The 14,778-nt window shown below is 34.4% G+C and overlaps 2 protein-coding genes across 5 annotated transcripts in view; both read left to right on the top strand.

Annotated features, from left to right (window-relative positions):
* The window catches only part of LOC139696190 (mitochondrial protein C2orf69 homolog), a 41,099-nt gene that overhangs the window by 3,715 nt on the left and 22,606 nt on the right, over positions 1–14,778 (top strand). The window contains exon 1 of one of the 4 annotated variants that reach the window (XM_071594832.1): positions 578–619. The exons of the other annotated variants lie outside the window; for them this stretch is intronic. The gene's annotated coding sequence lies outside the window, so the exon portion shown is untranslated. Of the gene's footprint in view, positions 1–577; positions 620–14,778 lie in introns of those variants that run through there. 4 annotated transcript variants of the gene reach the window in all.
* LOC139696708 (potassium channel subfamily K member 15) lies at positions 2,709–9,826 on the top strand. Its single transcript, XM_071595545.1, has 8 exons — positions 2,709–2,852; positions 3,862–3,956; positions 4,086–4,203; positions 5,387–5,496; positions 6,292–6,441; positions 7,564–7,583; positions 8,044–8,414; positions 9,456–9,826. Exons 1-8 carry the CDS (start codon positions 2,709–2,711, stop codon positions 9,741–9,743), a joined length of 1,296 nt encoding a protein of 431 aa, XP_071451646.1. The 3' UTR covers positions 9,744–9,826.

Genomic DNA, 14,778 nt, shown 5'->3' on the forward strand with positions numbered 1-14,778 from the left:
ATAAATTATTCCAAACATTTATTTGAGTTCCGGTGAATACACGTAAACTCGGGAAAAGTATAGTTAATCCGATATAAGTTTGAAACGTTTTTGCCTAGTGCTGGACAAATTAAATTTCTGAAAATTCCCTCTTGACATTTTGAAATATTATTGTTGCTTTTCTTGAGCAGTCATGTGGTGATATAGGGTAGCATTGATCTGCGCCCTGTATTTTCCTACATTTTTTATCTCAAAATAGTTTTGAAGTATCGTTGCTCCCCCTTTGGCAGTAACGCCCGCAATATTGGAAAAACGTAAATCTGCTCGCGACTGAAAATTATTTCTTTCTCAATTGCCATTTTTCTTTCTTCCCCTTCCTTCTCGACTCAGGTGACGTAAACCATCATTGGATAAAAAATTACCTCGACGTTTAAATTATTCTGAATAAATAGACGGCGCATTACCTCGTTGAGATGTCAGTTTATATATATATAAACACGGATGTAGATTGGTAGAATATAGAGACACAAAGAAAGGGCACTCACAGTATTCTCACTCTCTCTCACATACAGCACTCTCGGAGTTCTGTCCCTCTCTTCCTTGATAAAGGTGGCAACGACCACCGAAAATTCGAAAAATAGTGAGTCTCTTTTTTTGTGTTTCTGTGTTTTTGTCTGTGTCCACTAGTGCTAAGTGTTATACATTATATATATATATATATATATATATATATATATATATATATATATATATATATATATATATATATATATATATACATATATATATGATACGGAGACATATAATGGGTCGGGTTTCATTCACGGGATTCCTTTGTCTCTTTTGGAAATGTAGCGCGTAATTAACGGGAAACTTCATTTGTCGTAATTTCAAGTGATATTATTTTCCTCGTAAATTTTTCTGGGACTCCATTATGTTTTACGTCACAAATGCACGGGCTGTATATTCTTTAAAAAGATAGATTTTCCGTAAAAAGTTTTTTGAGGATTTAAAACGCGAGGGCCATAGTGTCTAGATGTATTGTTCGCGAATAGCCATATCTTCGGTGAACGAAGAGAAACGATATTTGAACACTTCCATTGCTTTAAATCCTGAAAAATTTGGCTTGTCAAGCTCTTAGTCCGTGGCATTATGATATATTTGTAGATACGTGTTTTTTGTAGCTTATAATATACTTTTCAAGCTTTTAAACTTTGAAGTCTTTTTGTTATTCTTTGCATTACAGCGAATCGACGTAGCCTAAGGAAATTCATTTTTTTTTTCATTTAATCATTTTTTATGTATTTGCTATTTATATGAGTCATATATTATGAATAGTTTTTCTAATTATAGTGGCCTGAGTATAATTGTCATGTATGTAGTTTGTGCTAGTAAAAAGTGACGTAGTGGAATTATTTTATTTACTTAAGTACTTAATATCCATATTTACTATATTTTATTTACACCTGTTCTCTCCTCACACCTTCAATCTCAACAAAATGTTTCTTTTACAACATCATCTTCTCATAACATATCTCCCTCTTCCAAAGCTATTTCCTTCTCACTAACCTCTTTCATTTCCCCCTCCTACTGAAAGTCTGGACCCCCAAACTCACTCCTCCCTCATTTCCCCTACATCTTCTGCCAACATGGCTGAGGATTGGTTAAATATAGAACCAAGGGGAGGTTTGAACACTTAGCCAGAGAGAGAGAAAGGGAGAGGTGGGGCATCGACTAGGAAGCAATTCTTGCTAAGTTACTCTATTTGAGTGCTAGATTGATAGCTGGTGATAAATGTTAGGTCTATTTTGTGTTAAGGATACATGTCTAAAATACCTTTTTGCTAGTCTGATTTTTCCAGTGGCCATTAGGCTATCACTATACCAATACATGAAGAGCTTTTTCCTTTGTAACCTAATTCAAATGTGAGAATTGTCAATGTCATTATTGTTTTTATTCTTGTACCGATTGATTCCGAGAGAGTGAAATGCTATAATATGTCAAATTGGTAAATAATTTTGACTACATGGTGGTTGCAATTTGTATATATTCCTGTATCAAGTACCAAATACTGGAGTGAATGATGTTCCCTGTGTAATTTGCATTTAATGTTCATGAATTTGGTTCCCAAGTTCAAATATAAAATGCAATCATGTTTTGGTAGGCATTTAAATTGTATTTTGTATTACTAGGTTATCTAGATGTGATTTTATTCGTACTAAATACTAGTAACTTGTGAAATATAATTGGAGAATGATTTAATGTGTTTTTATAATGTATATTTTTCCATTCAAGTGTTGATGAATCACAGTACATATTACAAAATTTAATAGATATAGTATAAGTGTGCAAGTTATTCTTTTTCGCTTGGCTTTGTCATCCGGAACTTGTTCTCACCTTGGAACAAGTATCAGGAGGAAATACAGAGGAAGTTATGTTAAGTAATATTGTGTTATTAACCAAAATATTGTAATATTGTTGAATGCAGTTTCAATTTTTTGCTGTTGTGCACTGTTGTTTAGGAGATGTTTAGTGAGCTCATTTGTATGTCCAAGAAGAGTTCCTAGTGTGGTGCCTGAAAAAAAATGTGTTTTGTGTGAAGTGAAGGTCCATCAGGTGGGCTCCTAGGTTGGTCTAATTAAAATAGTATCATCATGGAGTGATTTTGTGGGTGGAGTGAATAAAGTAGTGATTTAGTGTGTGGAAAGTTGGTTTTGTAATAGTGCAGAATGAAGCGAGGAATGGTTCGCAGTAACTCTGTGAGGAGCAGGGGGTCATCTGCATCCACACCCCCAACTCCTCCGACCCCAATGGCTCCTAGAGAAAGGCTAAAAGATTGCTGCAGGCAACTTGTGGCCTTCATGTGTACTCAGGTATGTGCAAAATCTATGAGTGTCTGGAAAAAATCTAGTGATGATCTTTCACATTATATTGTATATTAAGAGATGCATTTCAAAAGATATATTAATAATCGAGTGACAGGATAGAAATACCTTGTGTTCTGTATTTAAATATGACGTTAACTATGCTACATGTTACGACACTACAATAATTAATTTTGAAGGCATTTTCACAGGATACAAGTTAGTTTAAGTACAGCATTAACTCTTTTGTATTACATCAGTTTGAGTATTTAAAAAGGTTTTTGCACCGATACTAATGTGCATTCAGTTACTGTGTACAATAATAGCTATCTGCTGTCTCCTGTGTGTGCAGTCTAAGCAAACAAATACACATCCAAAGCATCTTAAATTACAATTTTTTCTTTTGTTAATTATCTCCATAGTAAGCAGCATATTGTAGATATAGTTAAATAGAATGTTTAATAAGCAAGTTATGACACATCTAGACTCAATTTTGCAGTGATATCATTGAACGTTTGATGTTAACAGGTAGTCCCTACTCACTAGTCTTTCGATCAGAAATTGGTAACGAGGGGCCACCCATCTCTATAAAACGCAAACATCAATATGATTACTACAACTTTTTAGTTTAGGAATTTGGTATTAGCACTAGGGTCATGCTTCAGCTCCCACTCAAAATTTCCCTGATTCATGTTGATAATGAATTATTGTAGAGTTAGCTATTGTCCATTTTCTTTGCTAAGGTGCAGGCTAAGGGATTCAATTATTTATTTTAAGAATTCAATTTGATTCTTGAATCCATAGATTCAATAGGATTTGATTGAATCTCTGAATCCTGATTTCATTCTTAATATAAATAATATGTCATTTCACTCTGAATAGAGTGGTCTTATTTGTTTGATGTTTCGTAATTTCGTTTTTATGTAAATTATTCAGAATTTAGTGGGCATGCTATAATTGAGACTGAATACAATTTTGTTTCATTCTGAAATGAGTTCTGATTATATTTTAATTATAGGTTGGAGTTGGTGGTTTGGTAGTGGGCTATGCTCTCGTGGGAGCCTTTGGTTTCCTCACCATTGAGACTCAAGCAGCACTGGAAGCAGAAGAGCAATACATGGGTAAAAGCATCTTTCCAGCTGGAGACAGTAATGAGGCAGAAGAAAAGTGGTGGGAGACCCATGGCAGTGATGCGCTCGACTCCCTGGCTCTGCATCGATCTGGTCGTGGACCATGGGCTGTGGTGCACCAGCTCCGTCATTCAACAGCTGCCAAATTGTGGGCTGTCACCAATGCTCAGAATGTTTTCAATGAATCCCGGTGGAGGGAAGGAGTGGGTGCAGCATTGAGGGCTTTTCAGGTTTGTCCATAATGATAAGTACTGAATACATGTGATTACAGGATATTTTAAATTAATCAGTGCTTGCATTCATTGATAGGTTCTTCTGTGTAACTTTGTTTTCGGGTGGTTTGATTCATATGAATTTGAATCCATATCAGCTTTGACAGTTGCCCCTTGAAAGAAAAACCATTGAAGGATGAGGCACATGGGAAAATATGACTATGCCATTCTGGGATATCCAAATGTCAATGAAAGTAATCGCACATATTGCATCTGGAAGTATGGAATCTCCTCATTACCATTGAAATCGATGTAACAGAGAGTAATAATAGGTTTATATGGCTTTCCTTCTCGAATGCAACTTGGCTGTTTTCCATTGAGTAATCAGGACAAAAGATTGTGCCATTTGATCACAATTTATCAATTTCATTATTGCCAAGTTCCAAAGGAACTGTGCTTCGGAAGCCACTTGAAAGTGTTTCATTTTTACGTTCTTTCATTCAGAAGTGGAATTGCAATTATCCTACCTACTATCTCATACATGGTTTCAATAAATTTTTTGGTTGTTTGGAAAAATTTGATTCATTTCAGATATTGCTACAATGCCTCAAAATTCTGCAAAGTGCATTGCTTTAGCTTTGACACACTTTTGCCGGTGGCTTTTCCACGACTCGTAGGCTCCCTGCTAGGTGGGCAAAACAAACGTTGTAGGCTTCAATATTATTTGCTATCAAATGCTCTGTACGTCCATTTCAAAAGCTGGAATGTGGCCTGAATATGCTTGATTTCATCTGAGATCATGGCTTTGCTGCAGTAATTGTGTGGTTATAATTTGATTGATGTAATAAACCGATTAATAATATTTGTGTGGCCCAACAAACTTTCCTGAAAAAGGGTTGCATTGCAATTTTGTGTATCTTATTTAATGGTCTTCAAAGTAATTTCAGGTTTTATGAAAAGTATTTGGTAGTAGTTAAATGTGGCTGTTGTACTGAAAGAGGATGAGAAAAGGAAGGATTTTGTGAACTATGAGGATATGCATTATCATTCATGAGTTTCTTTTTGTATTCAGAAAAACCATGTTTAAAATTGAAGTAAAATTATGTCTCTCTTGGAAACTGTCTAAACTTTTGATATGTGGTTTTTAATAGAAGTGTTTGTTTGACTATTGGTCTTTCATCTTTCTTCTTCTTTTCAAAAGGATGGAATAGCTGGTGCTGTGAAGGCCGGCTATGATGGCCGCACAGTCCAAGAGGCATGGTCCTTCCCAGCAGCTTTAACCTTCTCTCTATCTGTCTTCACTATGATTGGGTAAGTAAGAGACTTTTAAAAATTTTGGGCAAAGCAATCCTTAAAAGTACTGTATTCTTTTTGCTTTGGTTGAAGTGAGTTCAAAAATCTCTAATTCTTTCATTAAAATAAGGCATGAACATTCAAAATTTAGCCAAGATATGCATTCCCTCAGTGAAGTTGTTCATGTATTTTACTGGATCCCGTTATTGAACAGCTAGTAATTCTGAAATTTCAAGTACATACATAAGTACATAAGTAGGCTGTGTTACTTCTCACTGTGAGAAATTGTTTGGGTAGTATCCTCTTCTCTCGCATACATATTTCAAAAAGACTATTGATTTAACATATTTGTTTCAAAGGTGAAATTGTAGCTATCCATCGATGCATATTATGTACTTAATTCTTACAAAGGCAAACCTTTTGAGCCTGCTGAAAATGTTTGTTGTTGGTGTTGTTCCTTTTCATGTTTTAATGTTTGATAAACTTCCCAGTTTTGTTAATATATGCTTCAATTTGTCAAAAAACCATTTCAGTATATTTAAAATCAGCACATCATACCAAATTATAACACATCACTTGATGTGCTTTATTGCATAAATAAAGATTTTTATAAATATGTCATTATTCAGAAGCAATCCAAGCATTAAAATGCTGTTAAATTGATACTGGTGGTGATTTTGAATTTTTATATTGAATTTTTGTGAGAAATTGATGCTAAACAAATTGACCAAACAAAGTATTGATGTACTCTTTCCATGTGCACTCATTAAAAGCAGGAAAAAATTAACAATTTTTTATGTTTTATTTCTCAAGGTATGGTAACTTGGTTCCACGCTCTGGTTGGGGGAAGCTTGCCACTGTTGTTTATGCAGTTCTTGGTATTCCGCTGTATGTGCTTTACTTCATGAACATGGGGAGAGTTTTAGCCAGCACTTTTCGTTGGCTCTATACCAAGATGTACCAGTGTACTCAAGATAGAGTAGGCTTGGACGATGCATCTAGCTCAAAGGGTAAGAGAATGGTAATGCATAGTGTTTGCTAAGTTGATTGGTCATTTTATGAATTATACGTTGTGAAACCTTTGACCATTAATAGTGTAGCCTTGCAAAATCAAGGCCATCAAAAGTTATCTGGAAATTTTAGATGAATTGTGAAACATTTTTAGTGCTGTTATAAAAGAATGAACTGCATTTTTCTTCGTCAACTAAGGATTTCTTATTGCGGCCAATAGAAAATATAAGATAATAGCCTTGCACTTTCAGTAATTTAAGAAAATAATTCTAAGGTATTACTAACTTATACGTACTTATTTGATTTTTAAACAATGAGGGTAAAAAGGAAACTTCACAATTCCACAGTAAAGGTATAATATTTCACGACCATAATTTCGATGCTGCACATCATCATGAGATGATGATACCTGGTGATGGTGCGCAGCATCGAAACCATGGTCGTGAAAATTAAATCTTTATTGTGGAAGTGTTAAGTTTCTTTTTTACCCTCATCATGAAGGAATTCCACAAAGTTAAACCTGAAACTGTTATGTTTAATTTTTAAACATTTAATGCATACACTTGGCATGGTAAATAACTGCATATTGTATATTTAAATGTCCCTGTAATGGCTTTATTCCTCAAGACTTCTTTTGGTAATTTTTTTTTAATTCCACTTCTGGACCGTCTCTTTGCAACAGCAAGCAATAAATAGTATGTCATTATGTTGATATGCCTTTGATATAATTGTTCTATCTCCTTAATATCATCGTGGAATCTCTTCTAATTCCTTGACTGGCTGCCTGTAGTCCTAGGAAATGAGATCAAATAAGCATTCAGAAAATAAACTTAAACTCAGGGAAGCAAAAAATGTTTAGCATATATTCCACTATTTTTTTGTAGTTAATTTTTTTGTAATTCCCCACAAACTGTTTATGACCACCCTGAAGGTATAACTGGCCTCTCTTCAACATTGACCATATTTAATTTCATGTTCATTGTCATTCTATGATGAAATTATGATTTTGATGAATTCAAATTTCTACAGAGGATACTGTGACTCTACCATGCTCAGATTGTGCCCTGTAATAAGGTGTCATCTAGAGTTGCCCGGTTGGATGTCCCATTACTTTTTTTTGTTTTCAAATTGTCAACCATGTCCTTAGTGTGCTGTCCTTTATCATTTCGGAGAGTGTTAACTCAAGTAGTGGCGATGATTCAAGACAGTTATGAGAATACAGTGGACGTATGACAGGAATAGTACCCCATGCAAAAACAACCAACTATGTCAATTAACTGATTGTTGTGTAAACATATTTTATGGTCTGACCTATTCTGCACATTAGATGTATAAGATTTAGACACTAGCCTGTAGAGCTTACAAAACAGGCAGTCAGTGAACATTTGGACCACTTGTTTCTATAAGAATGCATGTGATGTGGTTTCTGCATATCTGAAACACAGGACCCCGTGTGGGAATCCAGTATTAATATTTATTTTTCTTAATCAGAATCCCTTCTGGCTGATAGTAATTGTTTTGTTTCATTTGTAGATGGCATGGATGGTGGAGGAGGTTCTGGTTCCGGATCAGCTGTGCGTGTCATAGTGCCTTCTACTGCTTGCTTGTGGGTCCTGGCAGGATATGTATTGGTTGGGACCATTATGTTTGCGGAGTGGGAGGGCTGGAATTACCTTGATGCATCATATTTTTGCGTGACTTCCCTTTGTAAGATAGGTATTGGTGATTTTGTACCTGGGACAGGGATTAAAAAATCAACGGCCAAAGGGGAAGGTGGTGAGAGCACCATGGCTGACACAGGTGAAGGGCACACCAAGCTAGTCATCAACTTTGTGTACCTTCTTCTGGGAATGGGCCTGATAGCCATGTGTTACAACTTGATGAGGGAGGAGGTGGTTGTGAGGGCAAGGGATTTAAAAGCAAGGGTAAGTACTGGAATGCCAATGTTGCATGACTTATACTGTGCAATGAAGTTAAGAGCGCGTATTAAAAGTTGATAATATCTGTTATTCACTTTATATACTTGAATACTATGGGCTCTCATGCATGATGTGGTTGTTGGTATCAGGTATTGATATTTTAACAACTTTTGCAATTTCCAGTATTTTTTTATTTATGGCATAACTGGCAGATTTGGCCATGAAGGCTTGTCAGTGCCAATATGTGAAACTGAATTCTTCCAAATTTTTGTATTAAATTACAGTAAGGGGCATGACGTAATCTGCCATACAGTGCCCTATTTGTTTATCTTCTCATACTTTTAGTGTTCATAACTGGTCAGAACTAACTTTCTAATTCCTATCCTCAGTCCAATCTTTTGCCTCATATATGTGATGTTAATTTCAATGGAGGCAGGCCTTCACAGAGACGGACATTGAGAGGGTGATGACCGGGAAGGCCAAATTAGGTCTCTGTATTTATTGCATAAATGAAATGAATTTCTTTCATAGTAAATATGCTCATTGTAGGCAAATGGATTCAATCAATTTTAATTGATCCATTTTTTGTCAATATCAATTTATCATTATTTTGTAAATTTGCTCCTTTGGATTGCATAATTTGAGTTTACATAATAATGATCCATAGCAGTTGTGTATAACTGAGATTATCCTGTAAAATGTTGAAAAAGTGATTGCACTCCTCTATTTTCATTTCCTATTTTCTTTCACGGTATTATAATTTTTTTCTCCAAAGTTTTTAAATTGAAAAAGCCATGATCATTTGAATGTTAATTCATTGGAATGCAAAAGCGGATGCCTTGGTAGCTTAAGTGCCTGAAGCACTTATCCGGGCATCAAGGGATCCTGTTTCGAATTCTGGTCAAGGCAAATTATTTTTACACTCTGAAGTTATGTATTTTAATGCTTATTGAGCGATTGCTTCCATTGAAAGTTACTGTTGCAGCATCTCCTGCAGTTTTTTTGGATACTATTCATTGGGCTTAAATGGTTTTTTATTCCTTCAAGATTTCCCGCTGGCTTGAGAGTCTCCGTCTGCGGGCAACAGAGTGTTACTATGGACCAGAGGAAGAAGCCAGCGAGAGTGAGGATGAGGAGGAGGAAGAGCGTAGAAAGCGCAGGAGGCGTAGGAGGCGCCGTCGTCGCCTGCAGAGGGAGCTGAGGGAGGGTCGTGGTCGGTCTCTCCCTCCTTCCCTGCCACAGGGTCTGATACCCCTGGATGTAGAGGACAACAACGACATTGAAGCAACTCCGAGGGAAATGCTGAGAAGGTCGTACTCTACCTCAAGATATTAATGCTGCAAGAAGAATTTGGATGGAACCGCTACACACTAAATTGATCTTCATCACTTTGGCAGTTTGTGATTTTGAATTTGACAGGCAATTGCTATTCCAGGCTGTTCGTTTTGCATTAGTGGACAGGTGTTTCATTTTTTACGTTCATTGAAAATGGATTCATATCAGTGTTTTCGCAGCACTTCGACTAGTAATTAATTGCCACCAATACAGTATTCTTTACTTATGACTGCTTTTGTTCAACTACTCTCAATCAATATGAAAAGGTCTCATCAAATGGGTTTTTGTTTTAGGCCGGGTCATTCAAAAATATTTTATCGGTGAAGAAATTAATTTATTTAGGTTGTTTGTAAGACTTGTTTGTGTTTTTTTATATATTTTTTAAAAATTTCATGTCAAAATGTTTTTTTTATTGTTTACTGTGTTAAGTAATCTATTAAAAAGTGAATATTATGTATAGATTAGTATTTTTGTCTGTCAAATAATTCTAAATGTAACATGAATGTTTTGTGTGAAATATTTCTCCTGGTGAGGTGTAAATGAAAAACTTCTTATATTAAGTGTTTCATATGTATAACCGTAATAATGCCTCCATGCTTCCAGACTTTCACTTTGAGTTAACTACCATTTCCTTTCCTGATTCACATATCCAGAATATCTCTTCTACCTTCCCCAGTTCATCATATTTTCTGCTTAAATTACTCTTACTAATTATTCTAAAAGCTCTTACCACATTTTATACACTCATTTATTTTTGTGTGTTCTTTTAAATTTTATAAAATATTCTTAGACTACTTAATGATTGATTAATTGATGGTGTTTCCCTTAAGTTTGCTGATAAACTCATAAAAGTAATGGTGATTTGAAAAAAATCTGGTATTATAGCTTAAAATTGACTTTAATGTTAATGTCATTACTTGATTATAATTGCTGACACAAGGCAATTTATCGTCACTTCATCGCTGGAAAATATTAATTTAGTTTAGAATGGTTATTTGGTCTTTAGTTAGTTTTAATTGGAAGTTTTTTTCACATAACCAAATAACTATTATCCATGACGACTTTCGCCAATATGACCTTTCAGGACTTGCCTTACATTGGCTGCAGTGATGATGGTATAGAATTATATTAGTTCATTGAGGTGGCTGTGAGGAAATGGGGTGTTGGCGATCTGTAAATGTACCTTGAAATATTTTATGCATGCTGATTTTCATTTCATGAAAAATAGTATCATTTCCAATGACGTTAATAATTGTATCTTTCTTTTAAACTTATAAAATACTCTATCTTATGATTAAGGAGAAATATTAGCCTCTAAATCTGAAATTGGATAATTTTTACAGCTTTTTGTTACATTCTCATTAGACTCTTTGCCATTCTTAGATTGTCGTGAACCAGGTATTTTTTTTACAAGATTGATTTTGCAATAATTTCTGAATTAGTGGCACATTTTGGCTGACCACTACGTGTATCATCATCACCAAACTTAAACTTGTTTTTCCACTTGGTAGCAGTTGAATATGAAGGAGCAGAGCCCCCCAATGTACTGAAAGTCGACTCGAATTTCCTTTGCTTTCGTACCATACCTTTCTTTACAAAGTATTTAATCACTGATCAAATCTTGATTTTTTTCTGTCTTTGCAAATTGCAACGCAGGAACAACAATAGAGAGGCATCTGCACCATAGATCTCTTCCCAGAGTATTGATGCGTTATGTGTTTGCTCATAAAGGATTACCTATTACTACATGGGAAACTTGTGTTAGTGCAGACATCTTGGTGATTCCAAGAACCTTCTTAACTACACTTGTATCTCCCTGCCACTAATCTAGTTACATTTGTTTTTAATGCTCCTGGGGAATTTCCCTATTCACTCTCCATTCTATTCACAATTCACCCTCTCCCTCCTTACTCTTTTTGATCAGCCATTGCCCTCAGCCTAGGCAGTCTTACAGAGTCATCATTAGAAAATGGAAATCCCTGGTTAGCAAACCAAGTGTGTTGGATGCCCCCACAATTTATAAATTTACTAGGCATAAATTTCTAGTGTGGACTTTTTAACAGTTTGAATCATAAAATCTTTACCTGCAATCAGAGGCTATTCTTTATGTATCACATAATTCTTAATCTTTCAAAGGTGAAAGAAAGTTTATCTCACATAGTTGTTATTATTCTTTTTTTTAAGTATTATTAGCCCTTTTGCAACTGAAATTAACTACAGTTTGTGTTAAGTTCCTAGGGCTTCAGGACAGGAAAAAATTACTCCCAAGTCTTCCCAAAATCATTTTACTACCCCATGAGAATTGGAGGATTGGCTTAAGTGTCATGAAATTTCCCCAGAGTTAAGGTTTCTGTATTCATCTTTTAATGTATCTGCCTTTTCATGAAATACTGGATCTTACACAAGTGAATCATCTCAGCCTTATTTCATCTGTTTTTTTTGGGTGGTCGCACTTCTAATAATATAATTGGAGTGGAAGATGATGCTAAATTTTTAAAGTTATTGTATCTATTTTCCATCATCTTAATTCCGAATAAAATTCTCTCTTAATTTGCATTATTTTATATGGAGATCTATAAGAATCCATTTACTGCATGTAATGGAACAATTTCAGTGTTGAAAAATCATTCACCTTGACTGGGATCCCGGTCAAGGTGCATGATTTTTTAACTCTGAAATTGTTGTATTGAAATGCATATTAGCGGATGACTCCGTTAGCAGTTACTGCATCTCCCGCAGTGTCTTGGAATGAACAAAGTGGATTCTTAATCAGCTTGTCAGGTTTTTTGAATCTAAAGTGAGGAAATCATTCTTTTGTAGTGCTCAGTCAAATTGTTTTATTTGTGTGCCCTTTGTCTCCTGCATTGGAAATGGAAGATGGGCAAATTTTGCTCAAGAGTAGTTATCATTTTTCCCAGAACTAAATTTGTGACAGTAATAAGAAGATATATTCTAGACTTCTGATAAAATTGATGGCCTTTTCATATGCATTTTGTGTAAATAACCAAAATAAGAAGTTAGTTAAAAAATATTTCACGCCAATTCATAATGTCGGATGAGCTTTCAAGGCCTTTTTATTGTGAAGCAAATAGGGAAGATCTCCTGCGATCATAATCAAGTTTGATGCCTAACTTTAAAAGTTAAAGCAAGCATGAAAAAAATTTTATGAATGGAGAAATTTAAATCAATACCTTGGATTAAAGGTCATAAGACAGGCATGTGACAATTAAAGTAAATTATTTTGATACCAAAGACAAACATATTTCAAACACCATACCTAATATTGGTTCCTTATCGTGATTTTTTGACCCTGGAAAGGAGACTGGATTAATAGGTCTTGGAGTACATGATGCAGGGTGAGGGGAAATTATTTCAATGTTAGGGACTGAATGTACAGGCTAACACTCAAACCATAAAAGATACTATCTATTGTTCATAAATAGAGTTACAACATGTAGACGTGTTAGACTATATTTCCTTTGGAAATGAGAGAACTTAGAAAAGATAAATAAATTTTGCATGCATGGTGAAAAGTGGGTATGCATATTTCAGAAACATGGTCAACAACTCTGAAGGGGATTAACCTTTATAGATTTTAGAACATGAGCGGTTAACTGTCTACTTAGTGTTTTAGAACATTAATGAGAAAACGAAAAAGAGCCAACTAACAAAAATATTTTATTTACACTATTTTTATGTGTTTTTCATTTGATGTTTTTATGTATTAGTGCATTTTTTTTATGAATTTGCCTATAAATTTATGAAGTTAGTGTTATTAAACCATTTTCCTTAGTTTATTTTGTCATTTCAATGCATGTGTAGGTGTCTATCCACTACGCTGCTAGGTCCTTTGAATATGGCATATAATGAACAAATAATGGAAGTATATCATACCTTACTATGATAATGAATGATTTACTTGGTAATTGATGGACTCACATCATGGCTATTTGATGAATACATTCGTCTATATGCAGAGTTCATGCTTAAGACATTTTCTGGTGCATTATTGTTTCATGTTTACATCAGAAATGCTGATTTAATTTCTAGCCAAAATTTATGTTATTTGCATTCATACTTATCTCATATATGTATAGTATACAAATTTGAGTATTCATTTACAGCTAATAAGTCATGTGCTGAAAACCATGTCCTTTGTATTAATTTAAAGATATTTTTTCATATATCCATCCACATTCCTGATCTCATTCATATCCAGGCCATAATCATAAGTGCTATGACACTTGTTGAGTATTTAAATGTGAAAGAAATGTAGTAAAAACTCAAGAAGTGTGTTTATTATTGCATGTTTAATTTCTTCTATGTATTAGTATTTATTTTTAGATTTGCTTTATGTTAGATATATTTCATGATCTTAGTATATAATTTTAACTATCATTAATGTGTGATTTTCAATAAATATTTGAAAGACGTGCTGGTAGCTTTTGTTCAGAACTTGTTGGTAGTTAAACTGTTGTTACGCTCAATAGGAATGTGTATTTCTTACTTCTTGTATGCATTGATATTCTCCGAAATGAAATTAATGTTGTGGTGTTGCTAGAGTTGCTGGATTGTTGTACTGTTCAGCAAAGCACTGCATTAAAACAGGTTTAATTAAGTCTACAATGTCAGTTAATAATTTATGGTTAGAACTTGAATTTTGAAGGTTATAAGTGGCATTGCTTCATGTATACTATATATAAGTATTTGTTAATGTAGGATGGTCCCTCATGGCACCTATCTTGGTCGTGTTCTTTGTCCTTGTTTAATCTATTAATTTTTGGCAATATTTCTGTTGGTTAGCGCCTTGTCTATGTTGTCATGAAATTAATCTCTTCATGAGTGTGGAAGACAATTTTTTATTTATTCCTTCTTCTTTTCTTACTCAGTAGGCTCGAGTTCAAAGCTCGTTTCATATTGTACATTTATACATGTTCTTCTTTCCACAATTTTGTTTACTATTTATTTTTCAGTTTTGTTTTAGATGCCAATGAAAAATAGAATATTTTATTCCTTTTCCAAAACTTCATTACTC

Source organism: Hetaerina americana, unplaced genomic scaffold, assembly GCF_022747635.1.
Source record: "Hetaerina americana unplaced genomic scaffold, ioHetAmer1.1.p SCAF_7, whole genome shotgun sequence".
NCBI classification, from domain to species: Eukaryota; Metazoa; Arthropoda; class Insecta; order Odonata; family Calopterygidae; genus Hetaerina; species Hetaerina americana.

Coding starts and splice junctions, on each gene's coding strand:
- LOC139696708 (XM_071595545.1), top strand. CDS start 2,709: ATGAAGCGAGGAATGGTTCGCAGTAACTCTGTGAGGAGCAGGGGGTCA. Junction 3,957..4,085: donor GCACTGGAAGCAGAAGAGCA/ATACATGGGTAA, acceptor ACCATGGGCTGT/GGTGCACCAGCTCCGTCATT. Junction 8,415..9,455: donor CAAGGGATTTAAAAGCAAGG/GTAAGTACTGGA, acceptor TATTCCTTCAAG/ATTTCCCGCTGGCTTGAGAG.